Below are 23,087 nucleotides of genomic sequence, written 5' to 3'. Positions count from 1 at the left end.
ACTTGATGTAAACAAAAACAACAACGTCTTAGCGTTATTGCATCCAGTCAATGCATAAACATGATAACTGTCGAAGCATTTGCTAAAAGATACATATCGAATACACTGAGAACATATCATAAAAAGGGACTTCAGATATTCTCGCCGTGAACGAAATTGCATTGATAATGGCCTGCATTGTTATTTCATGTGCATGGGGCCCTCGAATCTATTTTCTTGGGGAAGCTGATAAAATAATTCGACATGGGGAGCAATCACTCTCCGTAAAACAGTTTTAACATTGCAGTTGTCTTTGAGAACGTATGGACTAATACTTATTACCTGGTATACGAAACGATAAAACACAACAGAAATACAGACATTTACTTGTCATCATTTTCAAACCTAAAATGATATATATATATATAATATATATATATATACATATATATATATATAATATATATACATATATATATATATATATATATATATATATATATATATATATATATTAACAGAACTGACCAGAAGTGGAAATGGGTTTATTAGAAAAAACTGTTGAAATGATATTTGTGAAAGATCAATTACTCTATAATTTCTTTTGCTTAGTATCAGAATATTACCACAATTCTTTTAATTACACAAAATATCACACTTCCCCCTCTTACCACATGATTACTTTATTAATTTTGTCATGTTTTAGTATACAAACATCCTATATTGAATATGACAACATTTCATAATCATCAGAAAGATGGGAAACTCTTTGCAAGCATATAGCGCTCAGTAACGTAGCAATGGCGATCAGTGCGCTCGAGGCGTGGAGACCTTCTGTGGATGCAGTGGTGGTCAATGGCGTGATCGTTGTCGGGAAGCGCCCGGTGAGCCAGGGGGAGAAGTTCAGCCAGACAGGTGCTCCTCGCATGGCTTCAATTAACTGCATATATATGAATAGATGGATGAATAAATGAATAAATATATGAAAAAATGTATATATGGGGCCAATGTACACGAGGGGAGAGGGGAGAAATGTCATTTCAATTCTAAATTTCTTTCATGCCGTCATTTGCTAGAATTGATTTAATTTTAAAAACAGTAAGAAAACACACATAAAGCTACGATAACAAAGGCTCGTACGAACGGTGCTTTCGTACGAATGTCACTCTTCGTACGAATTCTGGAGTTCGTACGGCCGCCTTACGAAGAGAGGGTTTCGTAAGAAGTGTAAAAAAAAAAATCTTGGACAAGACCATCGACCAGGCTACGAACTGACGACCGGTCTACGAACGGTCTACGAACGATGTTTTCGTACGGCCTTCTTGCGAAGATTTTACGAATTGTCTAAAAATCGTTCGTACGACGTTCGTAGCAGTTCTTAATGGTATTTGTGACCGAGTCATCACATGTCGTATTCGGTATCTTGTAAGAAACAAAGGTGCTCTCATATGTCTCTTATTATGCCTTTCAATATCAAATCCTCTTACAAAATACCATTGATAAATGGTTCCAGTTATCGGATCTACACTCGACCCCCCCCCCCTTGTTTTCCTTTCCTTTTGGGGGGATGGAAGGGGGTGGGGGTTCACTTTTAGTACTGTAGTTTCTTTTTACATAGGCTACAACACTCACCTTCTGCTGTCGGTAGCCATTGTGCGGTACACTAAACTTGTAGCCAATCGGGCACAGGTCGGTTGTGACGTCATATGACCCCATTGTCTCGCTGATCGTCCAGTCTTCTGGGTTCGACGCACTCTGACAGGCGTAGCTGAGCAATTGTCCACAGTCACGTGGTGTATACCAACGGCTGTCTTCGTTGCTATAAAAAAAAAAAAAAAAAAAGATGGAAGTTCCAGAACGTTCGTGTAACAATGATGAGAATGATAGAGTAAATCAAGATTGATCACGCGTGAAGATGTTTGTCCTAGATGTAACGGTGATAGTATCGGTATATGTACGGGTGCACGGGTTTCTGATTTGCCTTTATTGTTCTAGGGTTGGAGTTAATTCGCTATAAATCAGAACGGTATAAAGAGAACGGTAGTGACATGAATAACGTATTTCCTTTTCATACCCTCAACAGGTGGCTACCTGGCACCGAAACCGAACTACTCAGATCAGATAAGGGTACTTTAAACTGAGGACCGTTTGAGTACTTTTCCTTTTTATTTCATGAAAAACTTATGGGAATAAAATAAGATAAGGCCAGGTATATTCTATTAAAACACAGAGTAGAAGTGAAAGTGGGTCCTAAAACGTCCATAAATCTACTATAATTCAGAACATCAGAATTTAAATTCAAAGTTTGTTTAAGACATGCTTATTTTTGAGCCACCCGAAACTTCAAGTGCACGGGAAATCATGGATATTACCTTTCTTGATATTGATCATATTACAATTTCTTATGGAATAAAATCCCAATCACGACACTGTCATTACAACAACAACAACAACAAATAAATAAAAAATCTTTTAAACATTAATCTTGTTCTATGTCTATTATATACCCAGTAAAATTCTCCAATACTTAATATAGTATCGAGTAGAAACTGGTCAGAACTCGAGGCGGATAATTCCTGCTAAATACCATCTTACTTCAGCAGGACACATGTCGACTCGTCCAGGTCTGGGGATGGTTCTCCGGGCGCCCATGTGAAGACAGCCGTGGCCATCAGCTGGGGTGTGACCATGTCCACTGCAGGGTACGTGATGCGACACTTGACCATCTCGGAGAGGTCAGTGGTCACTCCAGCCACAGACGGCCCATCGTAGATGATGTTAAATCTTGAATAGAATAAAATAAAAAGTATTTCCGGTAAAACAGAGCTGAACGTGTTTGCTTTCTTCAAACAATGTCCACATCGTCTAACCAGCAAGCTGATACGCGAAGGACTGAAATTCTCCCAAGGTGAACTATTCTGCGTTAGTCAGCAAAATCAGATACTTTTTGTGATCATCCCTTTAATTCACAATATAAGAGAGAAATTCGGTTGTTATAGTGACATCATTAACCCGAAGTAGAGGAATAATTATATGGGTATGAAGAGTTTGACTTTAACATTCAATTGTAACATTCATTTGTATCATTTACAATAGTGTCTTTAGTTAAGTATGCCGGAACAACATTTCTGCAACCTAGAATCTTAAAACGGATATGATATTAAAGTGACACATGAGCGCTGATGAGCTGTGATACTTATCATGGATATGCTGTGTAACGGACGTCAAGATCCAAAGTTCGCTTGAATTCAACACAGTTATTACATGCAGGTACACTTAGCTACATACTATTAGCATCGAAAAGTCAACCGACAGTACTTTTTTAAAGGTAGGGAATCCCATTTGCATGCCTTAAATGAAGAGTTGTGTAAACACAATGGTATGTTGAAGAGAGTATCATTTTAGAAATTCCCATAAAGTATTGAAAATGGAAGGTAACATTTAGTACATTTTTATTGACCGTTAGATTTTGAATTGATTTTTTTTCGGGGCTCACCGTAAATTCCAGTACATTACTAGGCTACCTTATCAATCAATCATAGTTTATTTCCAATCAACGAAAATCCAAAAAGAAAAACATAGTACAAAGTATACATGTGATGAAATATTGTTCAAACGTTTGCAAAAGATTCATGTAATATATATACGAGACAAGTTATAGAACAACATATAACATGTAGAATATTTAGGAAAACACTGTATAAATACTTCGTGTGAGAGCGGAAAATGAATTCGATTATGGAAAATAGTGATCCACTAAAAAGCATAGCTTGTCGGACGTGGATCGCTAGACAAATAATGAGTAAATTATATACTATTCTATAACAATATACATGTAATTATTTTGAGATACACCGGTTGGGAAAAAATATAGAATACCAATGCTAGTGCCCGGACACTGCTCACTGAACCACGTGTACCGGGAAAATATGACAAGGACAACACGTTCGTACACACATTCGATTACCCACACGTATACACTGTAAGACGCGAGACAGTACCGAGAGGAGAGAAGACGGTAACAATACAAGTCTACGAGGAACAAAAGACAGGAAAGGAAGAGGAGAGAAGAAAGAAGAGAAGTCTGCACACAGAACACGCCAAGTGCTGCGACATCAGGACAGGTGAAGGCTCAAGCATGAATCAAAACAATTTAAATTATCTAAGATTATAAGTAGAAAGTAAATATTTTCTGAGTTTGTATTTAAATGTAACAAATTTGGGGGAATCTTTTAAACTATTATCTAAGTTATTCCAAAGTCTGGGTCCGGTATAAAGAAATGTATTTTGGGCATGTGCGGTTCTCATTAGTGGAAGATGAAATTCGTCGGATCGTCGCGTGGGATAGTTATGAACATGACTATTTCGATGAAATGAATCATGGAATATTTTAGGTAAAAAGTTACTGTTGTAATTAAACATAAACTGGCCAAGTTGAAACACAAACAAATCATTTACTTTTAATATTTTATGGTCAGAAAACAAAGCATCTGTATGTTCTCGGGTATGTAAATTAAAAACAATTCTAAGCGCTTTCTTTTGCAGTAAAAGAAGTTTATCAAGTAACATCTGATAAGTATTTCCCCAAGCAAGAATCCCGTAGTTTAAATAAGGTAATATCAAACTAGAATAAAGAGTTAATAATGCAGATGAAGGAAGATAATATTTTAATCTATTCATTACGCCAATGTTACGTGATATAATTGTACATATGTTATCAATATGATTCCTCCATGAAAGCTTGTTATCGACGCAAACACCAAGAAATTTAAAGGAAGAAACTTCTTCTAAGGGAGTAGTATCAAATGTTATTTTGCCTGGGAGGCTATCTAAAGAATTACTAAAAAGCATAACTTTTGTTTTTTGAATATTTAATGACAATTTATTTGCGTATATCCATTGTATAACCTTTTCCAGTTCTTCATTGACTGTTCTTATTAAAATGTTTGGGTCAGGGTGAGAAAAAAAAAGGTTAGAGTCATCCGCGAATAATATGAATGATAGTTTCTCCGAGGATCTATGAAAATCATTAATATAAATAATGAATAACAATGGGCCTAATAAACTCCCTTGTGGAACACCAGATGCAATTGTTTTACTTTGAGAGTCAAAGCCGTTAACATATACAAATTGGGATCTTTCTGATAGGTAACTCGTGAACCACTCCAAGGCCTTTCCACGTATTCCATAATGAGACAGTTTGGCGAGAAGTATTCCGTGGTTAATCGTGTCAAAGGCCTTGGAGAAGTCCAAGAAGATACCTATTGTGTGAGAATGTGTGTCGAGTGCTTGTGTGACTTTGTCGATGAGGGCAAGTAGTGCGTGTGTTGTGCTGTGATTTTCCCTGAATCCAAATTGAAAGTTTGAGAATATGTCGCAGGTTTTAAGAAAACGTACTGTCCTGATATAAACTATTCTTTCAAGAATCTTAGAAATAGAAGATAATAAAGATATGGGTCTATAGTTATTGACATCATCCTTCTCCCCTTTCTTGTAAATAGGAATTACTTTCGCAATTTTCATGCTATTTGGCACATGGCCAGTTGTAAGTGATGAGTTGATAATGTGTACTAAGGGATCCACTATTTGAGGAATTATGTTTTTTATCAAATAATTGTCAATTCCGTCATGGCCAGGACTTTTTCCTTCTTTCAAATTAGCAACAATCTTTATTATTTCTTCTTTATATGTTGGGTCAAAAAATATAGTTTTGGAGTTAGGTGTATCTAAAAAATCATTAAAAGATTTACTAGAAAGAGGAATATTTTGAGAAAGATTTTTTCCAATTGAAGAGAAAAAGTCATTGAAAATTTCCGCCATGCCAGCGGGAGTGTTGCTGGAGGCATTGCCCCACCGAATTTCAGAAATATTAGATGAATTGTTAGATGTATTCATAGCATTCTTTAATGTTTTCCATGTGTTTTTAATATCATTTTTGTATTTGCTTATCTGATTCACATAAAACATTTTCTTCTGCGTACGTAATAATTTGGTGAGTGTGTTTTTGTATGAAACATATTTTTTCTTATTTTTTTTCAGTGGGATTACATCTATATTTATAAAACAAATTATTTTTCCTGTTTATAGATCGTAATATAGACTGGGTTATCCACGGGAGTCTTGGAATTTGCTTATATCTATTTTTTATATTACGCAGGGGAATATGGTTATCGATTTCGGAGGTAAGAGTAGATATGAAATAATCATAAGACAAGTTGACATCTGTAGTGTTGTATACAGAAGACCAGTCGATTTCTTTTAAACTGTTTTGAAGACTTATAAGATTATCTGCAGTAATCTTACGACGCTTATAATAATTATTTTGTTTATTCAGTTTAATTGGTACCTGAGCAAATATAGGAAAATGGTCAGTGATGTCTGAGAGGACGATACCAGACTCAGGAAGTGGAAAAACATTACAAAAAATGTTGTCTATGAGGGTAGCCGATTGGCTGGCGACACGGGTAGGCTTGGAGATTAATGGTAAAAACGAAGCAGACATTAATGTTTCTACAAATTCTTTTGAAGTGTTTTGGGAGTTACATTTCATGAGATCGATATTAAAATCGCCCATCAAAAATGTATCTTTATTAAGTATCATGGGATTTTGTACTAAATCCTGCAAAACAGTCAAAAAATCATTTAAATTCGAACGAGGGGGCCTGTAAATTACGCCAATCATAATATTTTTTCCATGTGGATTTATCAATTCAATAAAAAGGGATTCAAATACATCGCTCATAACACTAAGCTCCTCATGTATAATATATTTAAATTTTTTCGAGATGTACAAACCAACTCCACCACCAACTCTCTCGCTTCTATTTCTAAATACAAATTCGAATCCGGGTAAAGAAAATAAATGACTGATATTAGAGTTCAGCCATGTTTCTGTTAACCCTATGATGGAGCAAGATTTATGATCTGGGTTTTCTAAGAGTAAGCGCAACTTATCAAAATTTTTGTTGATACTGCGTATGTTAAAGTGAGCTAACAAAAATTTTTCACCAACTGTATTCGTGATCCGATTTTTATACTGATTTTCGGTCAAATAAACACACGATGGACTCTGGACTGGATCATTTGAGTCAAAGTTATATTCAAATTCTTGTGCTGAGGTATTGTATTTATCGGATATGTAATCTTCATATACACTGGAAATAATATTTACATGATCAGATTCAGAGTGCCTTACTGTGTTATAGAATTCATCACTATTCAAAGAATTAAAAGCAAAATTTGTTGCGTTAGCCATGGGTTAAAATATAAAACATTCGGGAATTAATAGCTGGCTTCCCGTCTGGTCCTAGCTCAGCAGCTACGTGGGGGTATGCAGACCTAAAAGAAGAAAGGAAACCGAAATGCGTACAGAGAAACATGAAACACACACAAAACAGGGAAACGAACATGAACACAGATGACACAGAATCAACATCGTTGCGGATGGTACACAAGGCCATGGCCTCGTGTACAATGCCTAACATGAACTTATTCAACAAGCAAGGACGTGTGCTACACGTACTAGGCAGTGGAGAGTGGAAGTGGACAGAGCTCCCACTGACAAGAAAAAAAATGTAAACAATCAGCTATTTACCGATATACATTTGTTTGGCAGGAAAAGAAATCATCCATATCACTGAATTATTCTTCAAACATATCAAACATTTACATGTATATGCATATATAACTATCTCGCAATCAATAATCACTAAACACCTCCGGTCTCCTACCGGCGTCACAGAAATCCCAAAAGGGAGGGGGGGCAGTAGCCCATAGTCATTTCATACGTTTCGGAAAGTACAACAATCTCTGCTTTGTAATTTCCCTCATGGAAAACAAGAGCAAAGAGACAAGCTAAGATACAGCTAACTGAGACGCAACTTGGTATATTAAAATTAACCTAGGGATAAATACCAGTCGGATACCTCATAAGAGGTGAGCACCCTCTGAAAGGGTGAAACTTTGCAGCCGCATGTGCAAAAGATTGAACTGAGCAACTTTGAATAGTAAGGCAACGACCAGCCAACCATAAATGAATAACAATGATGTGTTTTACGTAAGACTTCGTTGCCAGAAGATATACGGTATAAAATATGTTGGGCACGTTGACTCTCACTTTTCGAATAGATTTGTAAATGGCGCGAGTCATTGATTTGAGTTTTTCTATCGAGGCCAGGATGTTACGTACATAATGCCCCAAACGAAAACTGGCCTGTAGCACGTGATATGACAAAGATGAAGAATGTTTCGTGTCGACGACCGTGCGTTCGGAGTAGCAAAAGAATAATGTAATATAACAGCTAAAACCAGGGAGCTGGCCAAACAACTTGTTAGCTGTCAAACAACAATGCTTTGTTACGTAATATTACGATGACACGTGTCCCCATTTGAGCACACAATAGTAATGTTACAATAAACGAAATTCACGTTTGAATCGCAAACGTTTCGCTCTTGGAGCCGGGGTAGCAAAACTCAAAAGATTGTTACGTAAAAGACTCTTCGTGGTGTTCAAGCCAGTTTTTACACGTTTCAGAACGAATAAACAGCATTGAAATTAACGAGGGAAGTGGAGCAATAACCCGTCAACTCTAAGTCATTGAGTCTATTTTTACGTAAATTACAGTGAGCGTCTTTATAATATTTGTGGAAGAATAGCCAACAGCTTTTACAGCTTAGAGGCTATTATTTATGAGTGGCGGGAAATGAGAATAAAGGGATCAGATGAAAACAAAACAAAACAAAACAACGACTTCAAGGAACGTGACCGTCGAAAGAAGCAATACAGTCTATGGAGGACGGTTGGGGCGAAGACCATTAACTTCTATAATAGCTATGCTATATATCGTGATTCATTAGCAAGTTTTAGAATAACCCACATAGAATTACTTAATAAAATGGCTGAAATGAAATGATTTTGAGTGGCTAATAAAAAATAATTGTTTCTTTTATAAAACAAGCATTCAATTGTTTAACAGGAGTAGCATTGGAAAAAAAAAACTGTTCTTTGCGGACCCATGCACTTTGCAGACCCATGCACTGCATGTGTGTCCATCATGTATTATTTTGTGAATAAAGTTCATCAAAACTTACAAACATCTCTATATACATGTACATTCTTGCCACACACTCTATATGTTATTACATCAGCTCTTATACTTTTAGATTTGTGTTTATAGATAAAAAATACAAAAGACTGCAACAAAAAGGCTGAAGTGTGGCTGACACACAGAACTACTGAGTAGTCGAGTTTTGTGCATTATTCAAATTGGAGATAACTGTTGACTTCCAAATTTCTAAGCAGTGGCCTACACAAGTCCCCAGAGGTTCATATTTAATGTTTTGCTGCATTTTGGGAGTTCTGTAAAAGGTATCCCCTACCTTTAAGAGCGATGTAAAATTTAAAAAAATGCATTAGTTTATGATGCAACGTAAAAAAAAAAAATACAAAAATCATTTTCTTTCATCACATTTATTTCTTTTTTTTCTTCAATGAAAACACTAGGCTTTCCTCTTTTCTACTCTTCTCCTTTTGCAGAAAGCAAGTTAGTATGATATTGGAATGGTAAACTCGATATGATTATGTACCATGGGGTTTGCAAGGATATGATGTCTTAATTGAGCTTGTTATAACCCTTGAGATCAAATGAAATATATATCACTAAATGCTCACAAGTATATATCCATGACAACGTACCCATAGTGTGTCGAGTCACCGTAAAACCTCAAGCGGTTGGTATCGTTCTTTCCTCCGCACTGAGGATAATTCGTGAACTGGATAAATAGAGGTTTTGTGGAGATATGAACATAATGAGTTCTTCTTTAATTGATTATCGTAACTATCCAATACATATGTTTTTGTTTTATTTCACCATATCGTTTGAAGCTAAAGACGAAATAGATAGATTAAAAAAAAAAAAAAGATAGAGGATATGCCGAAAGTTTAAGTGACCTAAAGTGGAAGTCATGTGGCTCGTTATCAATAATACAACTGGAATAGGCGCCTTCTTTTCCTTATCTGACTTTCTAACATTTTCTCACCTATCTTGTCAATCTATAGTGTTACCAAAAGAAAACAGGTGAATGGGATTCTGCGGAGGTCTTAGAAATCAGCATGTGCACTTACCTCATCCGCGTGAAAGCCTTGATACTGTGTTGTGTGGAGGTATTTTCCTTGGTGAACATTGTCACCATCCGCTACGACCACCACACGCTTCCCATCCTACGGCGATACATTACAGGGAACAGGGAAATAGAGAAATAAATGGAAAGATAACTAGATAAACAACTAGATAGATAGATAAATAAATAAATACATACATACATACATACATACATACATAAGTAGATTGATAGGTAGATAGATAGATGGATAGAATGATAATTTTGAGAGAAAAAGTGAAAGAGGTTACCTGAAAACGGCAAGCCTGTATAGTTCCATGCATCATGATGTGGTGTTCACCTGATTCTACCCGCCTCATTTATTTATTTATTTATTTATTTATTTATTTATTTATTTATTTATTTATTTATTTATTTATTTATCTATGTATTTATCTATTTATTTATTTATTTATTCATTCATTCATTCATTCCATGAAATCAATATCTATATTATAGAACAAGCTGTGAGATTTTGAATTGTGGTGATACGGGAAGAGTTGATGCCTGATGGGGCAGGTTAATGATGTTCTGATGGTCGTTGGTTTGGAGCCAGTTATTAGAGGGGAAATCAAGTCCAAATATAAGTAAGTCTGATAAGATAGAGTAAAATATTACCAGTTCAGTGGGATGATTTTGATCGAAATCAGACGAAAAATAAACAATGACATTTTGAAATTTTGCTAGGGGGGGGGGGACAGTTCTTGAACGGTCAATATGAATATGCAAATGGCAATGGGAGCATGCCATTCCCTCACAACTTACCATATACTGTACAAAAAAAAGAATGAAATTTCCAGTTTTTCATTCAACCGTAATTATGCCTAGGACTCAATATCCTTGTATATCTAACTGATAACTATTCTGAAGTTATAATAATAATAATAATACAATACATTTATAAGGCGCTTAATACAGATGTTTCTAGGCGCACAGTTTACCGGAAAAATTAATATCAACACCAGGAATACATCATGTTTCAGACTTCAATGCCAGAGACATTGATCTTTCGTCATTTTTTTTTTCTACACAATCAATGGGCAAACTGTGAGGGTATGACATGGTTAGCTCACTCATTTGTATATTCATATCCACTGTACAGGAACTATTTTACAGAAGTTAGCAAAACTTCAAAATGTCATAACTTCCTTATTTTATCATCCGATTTCAGTCAAATTTTTACCGTTGAACTGGTAAGATTTTACTTTTTTATCAGACTAACTTATATTTGGAGTGGATTTCCTCTTTAATGACGCTAGAGGTGCTCCAGGTGGAATTGGTGATGTCGGTGATAGTGACCATATAGTCATGGAAGTGGATGATGCAGGTGAAGATGATACTCATATCAAAAGTCGGTTGCCATGGTTATGGCATTGGCAGCAACATCACTGACAACCACTTTGATGTTGATGAAGCGATGGTCTTTCGCGTGGTGATGCTGATTAGGTCGGTGTCTGCAAATGTAGTTGTACTTTCATGATTGTGAAGTTGAGGTCAATTAAAGGTTTGAAGACCAGAAATCATGAGACAATGGATTAAACAAAAGGGTATATGAACAGATGAGTAGATGTACCTGTCTCATCCTCCGTAGTGTCGGCCAGACTCCTCCGTAGGTATCCCGGAGATCTGCGGGACTCAAGATGCGATCCCGACCCAGATATCTCTCCAGCGGACCGTTCACCTCGGCGTCGTGACCCTGATCATATCCTTCCTTGCATTTCATGGAATAAAAGGGGGAGTTTGAGTTATATCTGGCTCTGTGAATTACTATTAAAAATTATTTTTATAAGATTAAATTCAAATATTTTGGTATATCTCTAAGGACATCGTGTTAAGCAAATTCTTATTCCCTTTCAATTGACAATGTAAATAGTTGCCTTCAACAGCCCTGTTTGCGAACCCCCCGCCCCCCGCAAAAAAAGAAGAAATAAATAAGATAGAATAAATCACCCGGGAAAACGTGTACACAACTTAACAACAGAAATTATTCTACAACCACGTCATGTTCCATTAAAGGATCACATGCAAAATGGAAAGAATTACATTGATAAAAACAGAAAAGTGTCACAAGCGGACGTATACAACGTACTAATTGTGCATGAAATACATTCTATTTTAATTTTTTGAACAGAGAAATGCATTTCCAACGCAATATAAAGCTATTGGTTTTATTCATTCTTTTTTCAATTCCACTAAAAAGAGCCTGACAGGAAAAAAAAATACTTTCCAGAAAGAAATAAGAGCAGTACAGGTAGAAAAAAAAATCACCCTGCTGCCCACCCTGGAGGAGGTAGAAGTTACAACATAAACTACATGTCGCATGTATTCCTCATACACTGTCATAGCATGTTGGGAACTTCTTTGGAATGAATGAATTTAAGGATTAAACATGATAAGATGCACGAGGCTACTTCTGTCTTAGCTTACATTGAGGTAGATCCTCACGAACTCGTCCTCGTTCTCGACTTGGTCTAGCCAATCCCCGATGTCAGCGATGACGTCGGCCAGCGGTACGTTGAACTCCCCGCAGCCGAAAGCGAAGCGGGTGCCGAGGTGTGCCACGCGCATCTGACGAGGTTAGGAATTAACGATCACATCTGGTTCGTAACGTGACTGATCCGTATCGTAGATCAGATGTTTTCGTGAACATCAATTATCTAAAGATGACGTTTCATCATCAATCGACGGTCACTTGTGTAGATCACTTCAATATTTTTGCTTTCGTTCATACACAGAGAGAAGGCACATAAAAGTAAGAGGATGGAAGAGTGAGATGACATAAGGATGCAGAGCTTGTCATGAATTTTAACGGTTTTTCGAGTTGTTCACCTCATCTTCGGCAATAAATACTTCATTACATTGGGAGCTTCCTGCGCTCACCAGCGTCATCGATCATAACTTGTCTTCTTTCTCCTCGCAAATGTATTTTCATATAAACCAATTATGACTCCTTCCGAAAATGAAGTAGAATTAGAAATAATGGGGCGCCAGGATGAAACACTGGCAACCAGCGCTATGATTATGATTATTGCGATTATTGCAATCTTTTTTTTTTTCCGAGTTGGATCATTCATCTGCTTCTCGTTATTACTATACATTCGTTATTAACATAATTATTTCCACACCTGTTACTCTCGTTTTTACAATGTGTACATTGTCATTTATGCAAATTTACTTTGCAAATGTATATGTTATTAGGATATCTGTTTCGATTACTTTTTGTACGTCAAAATGACAAAATGTTATGTTATAGTAATAATCATTGTAATTCAATTATGTTTGTTTCTTGTTCTTGTGAAAAAAAGTGGAAATAAATTCAAATCAACCAATCAATCAATCAATCAATCAATCAATCAATCAGTTTAGATACTATGCTGTTATTGTTAACATTGCAACTTCATAATTTCATTATCATGCGAGTGATGAAGAACGAGTTGTCATTCCTATAGTAGTAATTACTTAAACAACAAGAACAAGAACAAAAACTGAGAACAAATATCTCACGGCATTGAAGCACCACCAGATGTCGAGTTCGACGCTGCGGATGCCCATGTTCAGCATGTCGACGATGCTGAACTCGTGGTTGGCGATACCGATACAGACGTTGTCATAGGGAGGGGGCCATTGACATGTATCGTTTGCTGTGGGATTTCAATCATTAAAGTACAATGGCGAAACAATGTCCAGTAAAAAATTAAATACATATATATATATATAATGTGTGTTTGTGTGTGCGTATCATATGTATATGTCTTTGTTGGTGTGTACGTCAGAAATGTTCCTGTGCATGAAGGATCCAAAATGCTAACATAAAAATCTACAGTATGAGATATTTTGCAAAACTTATAATCATCAAAATGTAGGTTTGTCTTGAAATGTACAGTCTCCAACTTCACACTGATATCAAACTTGATAAATCATAAAAATTCGTCAATCCATACTGTTCAAAGTAGTAGCTACCACTATGTTGCACCATTGTGTGATATAATATTGTTTGGCTTTTGAACAATATTGCTAGTATTCCATGATTATTATAGGCCAATGGCGATTTTCAGTGGAACGTTCACCAAAAGTATAGCAGTAGGGCCTACACGATACTCACCTAACAATAAACGGCATTTAATGGTTTATAAGGAATATTATTGGTGATCTCGGAGCTCCTCTGCTGTCTTTTTTTTAATCAATGTTATTTCATGTTATTCAACCAAAAAGTATATTAACACTGTTTTGGATTACGTGGCATTGTACATCATGGTGATGTCATTTTAGGAGGGAATGTAGAATTAATGTTGTTATTTTTTATATCTCCTGAAAAAAGAATCAAACTTTGTAGAAGCTTACCTCCATATGCGAGTCCATATGCTCTATTATTGAATGCATTGTGAGCCTGTACACGAAAACGAAGGTTAAATTTCAGTCACAATTCGAACAGTGTTAGCTCGCCTGGTTTTACCAACAAGGCACTAGTACCTCCTTTCATGGTTTTACAACACAAGAATCAATTTTACAGGTGTGTTATTGTAATGAATGTCAAATTACTATTACGAAAGAAAAAAATATGCATAACTTAGTCAATGAAGTTGCTTTATTATATTTCTGCAAACAAACGTAAATTCGAAGTATTCACCCGTCTTCTTTTGCAAAATGCAAAGTAAAACCACGGAAATGTATATAAAACACGAACATAATGGTAACCACCCTATTCAAACTTTAAACAGCAATCCTTACGATGAACTTTATGTGTATGTCAGATGCCGATTTCAATGTTGAACATAGACTGCATATATCACATAGACAGAATAAATGTTGCATGCGTAATAACAAAGTTTGGTATACTCACGTCGAATACTTGCATCTGATCAACACGAAAATTTATCTGTAAAGAATTGCAGCACAGAAAAAAAAAAGTCCGCTAAAGGTCGATTTTTTCTCACAATGTATATTTTGACAACTATCTAACTTTCGGTACTTTACCAACCATTGTAGTGTATCCTTACTGTAAGTTTTTAATTATTGTTTTCTTTTATAAATTTACACCATTTTTTCACTGAAGAAAGTGAGATTTATGTTTATATATTATTTCATTTTGAAAAAAAAAAATTGAACTGAACTGAACTGAATTCATGGGTATTAAACAATGTTAAATGCTGTTTTTCTAGTACCTCACCGGCAATCCTCAAATGCAATGTTGTTGAGGCAGCTTTCAGAGCTCAAGTTTTGTAGCAAGTTACTGTTTGTTTGTGTGTCTGTCTATATAGTTATACATTCGTCGCAAACTGTCAGTTTGTCAACAATTTGTCATAAGAGAACATGACCATATCATAACCATTGCATTACACTGATATAGCTGATTCTGGGTGCATGCACTGTTCGTGGAGGAAGGCCTCGAGCTTCGGTGATTAAGTTTGCCTTTTCCTCCCCTGGCAACCAGCGGTATGCACCTAGAATCACCACAATCTTTATGTCATGTAACATATATATATATATTTTTTTGGTATTATGTTGAATTGCCAAATACAAAATAATAATAATAATGATAATGATAATAATAATAATAATAATAATAATAACAATAATAATAACATTAATAATGATAATAATAATAACAACATTAATAATGATAATAATAATAATAATAACTACCGACTACAGCAAAAAGTAACCTAAAAAAAAAAGATAACAGTGGGTATAGAGTACAGTCATTGAGCATTCCAGATGTGAAACCTGTGTGACAGGAAAGTATCCAATGACACGGACACCTCGCTCATTTACTGTAGATAGCATCTGAGCCATAGGAAACAATAAGGCTACTATATAGTGACATGCACACACTTTCATTTTCATCGTACTTATATTACCAGCGTGATTATCATAATCTTTCTTGACGCTCAGTCTCGGTTTGTCACTGTTGAGTTTGGATCTGTTTTAAAGGGATGATATCAGTTCTAGTTGAGATGGAAATTCAGGTTTTAACTTTTTGGCGAGACAATAAGAAACTACTTATACAAAATTTCAAAAAGCACTTACCGGTATTATAATTCTAAGAGTGGATAAAAGATTATTTGATGAAAATCGGTTCTGAAATGGCTCAGATATCCCAAAGCAAAGTTGTCACGTAACATGATAAAATGTGCGTCCCATCTTTTATTATGACCACTTTGTTTTACTTTATTTTTGGATATCTCAGTCATTTCAAAGCTAGTTTTTCATCAAATAAACTTTTATCTCCTCTAAGAATAATAATAATGCTTTTTGATATTTCATATAACTAGTTTCTATTATCTTGCAAAAAACCTTGCAAAAGTTAAATACCATTCCTTTAAGGTGCCTAAATACGAAGGAACTAAACGAACTCACGATCAAGTTACTGACACAGTGGATAGGACTATCATAGCACTAGAATCAAAACACTCGACATAGTTCCATTTTCGAGGGAGGAGTCGGAAGGCTCTGTTCTGCAGCAGGGACAAAGGTTTTGATATTAGCTCTATTAATAAAACTTGGACAATTGTGAAAACTTGGCAGCCAGGTTTGAAGTCAGCTTAAGACCAATGATTTATGGCTTATGTTGATATTATGTAAGGCCGAAATCAAAGTAATCTAAACATTTTGCATGTGCAACAGATACAGTTTGACGAAGTATTTTTTCACGTTTGCGTATGCATAGTAATATATGGCACCAAAGTTTTCATGAAAACTCGAAAGAAATATCTGGGTGAGTGTATAGACCCTAGTACTTGCTGTCAGCTCTTTACTTGTAAGTGGAAATACACATATTGAAAGTGCTCTTCTACGAAAAAAAAAATGCTCTGTAGTATTTTTCAGGATTGTATCATTCTGCAGAACACTAAAAAGGTTGGAAAAGTCACAGTCAACCATTACCGATGTTAATGTTCTTTGGCTTCGCCCTGGCGACGGGCCCGACGGGGGGCGGGGACGGTTATGTGATCTAAAAATATGCTGCTTGTGATAAACGTCTACTAATGTGATGTCTTACCTGCAATTCCCGTTGTGTTCTGAGGGCGAACTGTAACCATGGCTGGACTTCGACACTCCCTTTCTTGCACCGCCCCTTGTCATCACACTATAAAGGAACAGGACACGATATTCAACTACAGTGTGCTTATTTAGTGTGAAAAATCTACAGATGATGAATGTTTGGTCTAATTCATTCATCAGACATCAAGTACAGTGTATAAGGACTTTGTGCACGTCTGGCAAACTTTGGTCGAGAACAATGGGCTTGTTACGGTCAGTAATGACCATAACAAGCCTACCCCAGATTTTAAAAGCTTTGTGTCTCTTGAACCACTGTCAAATGTCTAGTTTTCTGGGAGGGAATTTTGTGTCGTTCGTAAATTTATTGTTGCTTTTCTGTTGTATAGCACTTCAACATAATTATGCTGAGCCTGCTAAAGAGTGCTTACATGCCGTTAATTACGGCCTCTTACAGCAGAGCCTAATGATAGGTACTATGTTTTAAAGATGTACCAAGAAATCAATTAAAGCAATGTTGATTTTGTATTAAGGTTCAGCAATGACGAGGTATTATACTTCCTGCTATAATACTAACCTGGCATGGCACCTCTGTACTCAGTCCACGACATTCGTTTACTAGAGATCCAGTCACTGTTGAAATGATCTAAAAATATACAAGGAGAGACAGAAATGACAGAGGGTGTGTGCGTGTGTGTATGTATATGTGTGTGTGTGTGTGTGCGTTCAAAGGGGAGAAATATCGATTGATAATCACAGAAATATTAATAATGACGTTATAGCCTGCTGACACAAATAAAGTATCATAACATCTTGAATACAATGCAGATTATTCTCAATCTCTATCCAAGCACAAGGTACAAGATAATCATGATAATAAGATACAACAAATATGACTTCGATGATTTTATTGATATTAATCCATGAGACGTGGAAAACGTGTGACAATTAAAGAATGGTTGATGGAAATTACGAAGTGTGAAACACTGATGAAGCAGTCATATGACTTCATTTAAAGGAATATGTAATCGGGAGGATAAATACCCGTTCACCAGTTTAGCATGGAATGATTGGAATCAGGGATGACATAGAAGTTGTAGGTCTAACACACAATCAATTTCAAAGTTTGTGCATGCCATTTCGGCCGATAAACCCCCTACAGGAATAATTGTATTGTCTTACTTGGACGACGGCATATACAATAAACAGTAGACGCATGTTGACAATTGCATCAATAACCCAATGTGGGGAGACCGAGACACAAACGTTAGTGTATTCCTGAATTGCCACTTCAGTTTTGACGCTTGTTTTCTGTTCACGAGACAAATTGAGAAGCTATCTGTATTTGTCTTCTACCTGTGGCATTTGTCGAATATCTTCGCCGAAATGTTCTTTGACCCAGCCCTGATCCCATTCATGACTCATGCGAGTATATAAATTGATAAGCAGCAATAATTAAGCACCTCGTTAGGCAAATTAGTAGATTATTGCTTGGCATCGGGTATGCTAGCTATATCTAAGGATAACTTATCTACGTGAAATTAGAGGACATTTTAGAGTTGTGTGTATTATTGTGATCAGTGTCGTATATACAGCATTGATTGTAATATGTAAAGAGCGCCCTCTTGTACGTGAGCCAGTTTCTTGATTGGACGTTTTGGACCAAGTAGAGCTTTAATTTTGACACTGTCAATACACCGTGAGAAATCATTCAAAGTGTTGCGTTGTGACTTTCAAGCTTGTGACACTGCGGAATTATTTTACGAACATACTCAAAGTATCAACGTCAAATCGTGAACGACTCTTCCTTTATTGTAGTGCATTATATTTGGAAGATACCCAGCGATTGCATGTTATTCTTGTCTTTTCTTGCAATTTCCTTTGTTATCATGTTTCTGATGTTAACCAGGTTGATTATCAACTAATAACATTTGATAAAACCTCGTCTTTCCCTAAAGTCACGAATATCAAAATTGGACTCCTGTTTCACTCATAGAGCAGCTGCAACCATACACATTGTGGTTACCATGACTGCAGCAAGATAACAATCAATCAACTCTGTACATTCCTATGTTGGTCATTAAAATGAGAAATACATTTCTTGTAACTCGTAATGAAATTACATCTATGTTATATGAATTTAATTTTATTAACGTTTACCAACCTGGGGGCAATCACCTCCATAACGAAGATTATATTTGGGAAATGCCCTTTAGGAATGTGTCAAATGAATCTATATGAAATTCTGCTATCATGGCACGTCCGTCTGGCTGTCCGTCTGCTCAAGCACGGCTTATAACGGCGGCCCTCTGCATCATATGTATATATTATATATTGTACTGTGAATCAAGTCATTATTGGCCATATAAACATTTTGTATGTTATTTAACGTTTCATTTGTCTTTATATACAAAATATGACTTATTATGTAATATGTCAATAATTTTCAGAATTGAATTTGTGTAATTGAACCTGCCTTTGTTATTTTTGTATTCTGAAAGAAAATATGAAATGCAGAAAATAAAATCTTTTCAATCAATCAATCAATCAATCAAAATGATTACTTTACTACTGTAGATAAATTTAGGCCTAAATCTGAACTGGAGAACTATTTTTCCTGCCACTGTGTGAATGATGTCTGACACATTGTCACTGAACCGGGCGTGTTTTTACAGATAAATGGCGCTATATACATGCTGTTTCATCATTATTATCGTCAATATGGTAGGCCCTACTTCGGCACTGGTGATGTATAGAACGTTGAATACCAATACGTTGTCAGTAGTAACAATATATTTTCTTGGTTATCAAACGGATTCGAAAGAATATCAGTGAAGCAAAGAGAGCGTTTGACTTGTGGCTCTCAACTAATGATGGCGCTGTTGATAGATTCACGATAACGCGTGACCTTTCAAGTCATGGTAATCACAAGCATTCACATTATTTCATAATTTTTTTTCTTTCATTTTGTCATGACAACGCTATCTCATAATCAATAATTATTAATTAGATTACATAGCCAGAATTCAGGCGAAGTTGTAACATAATTCTTTTTCTAATTCTTTGATATGATAATGTTTGATGATATTAGCGCATTATATTGAAGGATAATATTCTAGAGGAGACACACCAATTAAGAGAAATAATCCTTTTGCATTTGGTGACTTTTTCAATTAATACATTATTTTTATATTTACAACTGATTTACTTTACTTTATACGCTTATTATTTCTCTCTCCCTCTCTCTTGAACGGCACTATTTAAATTGAATAGTTTAATATACAAGCCGATGATGAGAAAATCAATATTCAAGTTCAAGTTGATTTATTTCATTTCCAACAAACAAAATAATTGGAAGTACAATGAAACATTCGTATACACAGATGTGAGAAAATCAGTACCACAATGCGATGAACAGAAATAACATTGTAAAAAAGATACAGGTAAATTATCAACAGAGATACAAAAAAAATAACTGTTATGTCGCTGTGGTAAATGCATAAACAATATTGCTGGAAATGGAGGGGACTGCTAAAAAGCAGAGCTTGTAGAATGCAGTCCCCTCATACAGAAACAAAAAAACATATAGTAGCAAAAACAACAACAATTTCCCTAAGCGGTAGTAAAAAAAAAAAAAAAAAAAAGCAGAGTAATACACACATACATGCACACATACCAACGCACATTGACAAACACAAGGCGATATATCTGCCAGAAAGTCTTGGAATCTCTTAAAACAGTCGTTGAGGTCTTAGTGGTTCATTCCATTTGTTGCCCTCTCTACATCAGAACTCTAAGAGAAGCAAAAATCTAAGCCTTTGCATCGATTTCTCTCTTCAGGCCTATTCCTCCTTTTGCGGTTAGATATGAATATTTGAATTAATCATTTATCTGTTTTTAACTGTAAGGGGTGCTCAGTTAGTTCGTTCAATAGTATTTCTATTTCATTTATGTATAAAAAAGAAATTAAGACATAAAATGAAATCAATCAATCAATCAATCAATCAATCAATCAATCAATCAATCAATCACCCAGTCAATCAATCAATCAATCAATCAATCAATCAATCAATCAATCAATCAATCAATCAATCAATCAATCAATCAGTCAATCAATCAATCAATCACCCAGTCAATCAATCAACCAATCAACCAATCAATCAATCAATCAATCAATAATCAATCAATCAATCAATCAATCAATCAATCAATCAATCAATTAATTGTGTTTGGATAGCCCGAAATGATAAATGTCCGGTCCAATGGGTTGAACTGATTTTAATGACACAATGTCCTCACATACCAAAATTGGAGATATTAGCAAGTTTGGAACTGATGCCATAGTTTGAATGAAATACGATTGTGACCTTGGGACATTCCTTTTAAATAGACAAAGAGCTAAGCAAGTTGCTCCGACCCTTAGCGTTCTTGGGTAGAAATAGAACTTGAATCATATCATATGTTTCCTCTGGATCTGGATCTGGATGAATACCCTGAAAAACTCTGAATAGAGTATCACTCAGCACTGTGATGTGATGTGCAGCTAATCACAACGGAGGTGACGCTGGAGCGCTTCTTTAAATGTATCAAATTTGTGAATCTGGTTAATATTGCTTGGCAGGTTATTCCAATCCTTCGCTGTTCTATGGAAGAAGGAGTTGGCGAGAGCAGTGTGAAATAGAATAATTATCAGGCTGATAGCTTCGGGTTGCTATACCTCTGATGTAATCCTCTAGTTGTAAATCAGTGTTGCCGTGCTTTATCTTATGAAATGTCGATAGCCTTATGAGCTTGTAAACGTCGTTCTGGAAGTGAATAGGGAAGTTTAAGATCCTTTATCATTCCGGAGGCGAAACAGTGCCATTTTGTAGTCATTACAGATGAATCTGGCTGCTCTATTTTGTACTGCTTGAATCTTCTTGATGTTACCTTGAGTGAAAGGGTCCCACACTGTACAGCAATAAAGTGGGGACGCACTTATAGGCTCTTGTATGCTTGGAATTTAACATTTCTCGGTGCATTATGTAGATTACGACGGAGGAAGCTAATCATATACTGCTTGCTCTAGCTGTGGTTGTAGTATATATCAATATGTCTATTCCATTTACTTCACTCTAAAAACGCAAATGTTGAATCAACATTTAAAAGGGCCGAGGAGTGACAGCATTTTGAAGTGTTGCATCCAACTTTTAAGATAGTATCTTAAATGTTGAATCTAGCAGGAAAACCAACACTTTGAAAATGTTGTCACTCCTCGGCCCTTTAAGATGCTTATTCAACATTTGTGTTTTTATTTAGAGCGTTCAAGTTGTCTGATAAAACAACTTCTAGGTACATTGTATTTATGACTGGACACTGACTTTAATTGATGACCGGAAAGGTGTACGTGAGATGAATGGGGCGAGACTTCCTTGTGAAGCGCATAACATTGCCAGGCTTTTGTATTTCATTTGCCATCTCTTTCCCCACGTCTATAGGGTGCGTAGATCTTGTTGGAGTATGACACAATCTTTGTGTGTCTTAATGGGACGATAAACTACAAAGTCGTCTGCGAATAGGCAGACGTTGGATAAAAGCTTATCAGGGAGGTTATTGAGATAATTATGTTAAGAAGAGCAATGGGCCCAGAACCGTGCCTAGGGGCACACCTGGGCCCCGTCTTATAAAGCCTTCATATCAATCACAAGTCCCAAAATCAATCGCAACTTGCATTGCAGCTCTCACAAAACTTGTGATTGATTTCTATCACAAGTCTTTATAAGACAGGCCCCTGAGGAAACATGAACAGGTCTAGAGGATGATCCTTGGACTACGACTGTTTGTTCCCTTTCTGTGAGAAAGTGTGAAATCCATGAAAGTTGTGAGCCCTGGATTCCAAGATACTTTAGGCGATGAAGGAGCCTCTTGTCATATGTTTACACTTTATTTATTCAAGTTACTAGTAACTATACCAC

The 23,087-nt window shown here is 36.0% G+C and overlaps 1 protein-coding gene across 1 annotated transcript; it reads right to left on the bottom strand.

The window, feature by feature from the left end:
- Window positions 1-307: 307 nt before the first annotated feature.
- On the bottom strand, window positions 308-18,351 carry LOC140237842 (uncharacterized). Its single transcript, XM_072317775.1, has 14 exons — window positions 18,316-18,351; window positions 17,711-17,779; window positions 17,135-17,221; window positions 14,978-15,013; window positions 14,479-14,524; window positions 13,642-13,778; window positions 12,565-12,705; window positions 11,711-11,848; window positions 10,103-10,198; window positions 9,674-9,750; window positions 2,575-2,763; window positions 1,612-1,798; window positions 811-919; window positions 308-321 (listed from the first exon to the last, which is right to left on the bottom strand). The coding sequence occupies exons 1-14, from the start codon at window positions 18,349-18,351 to the stop codon at window positions 308-310; spliced, it is 1,362 nt and encodes a 453-aa protein (XP_072173876.1).
- Window positions 18,352-23,087: the final 4,736 nt, after the last annotated feature.

The sequence above is a fragment of the Diadema setosum genome, chromosome 2 (assembly GCF_964275005.1).
Source record: "Diadema setosum chromosome 2, eeDiaSeto1, whole genome shotgun sequence".
Taxonomy (NCBI): domain Eukaryota; kingdom Metazoa; phylum Echinodermata; class Echinoidea; order Diadematoida; family Diadematidae; genus Diadema; species Diadema setosum.
Note: the sequence above shows the minus strand (reverse complement) of the source record. Positions and strands in the feature narration are given on the sequence as shown.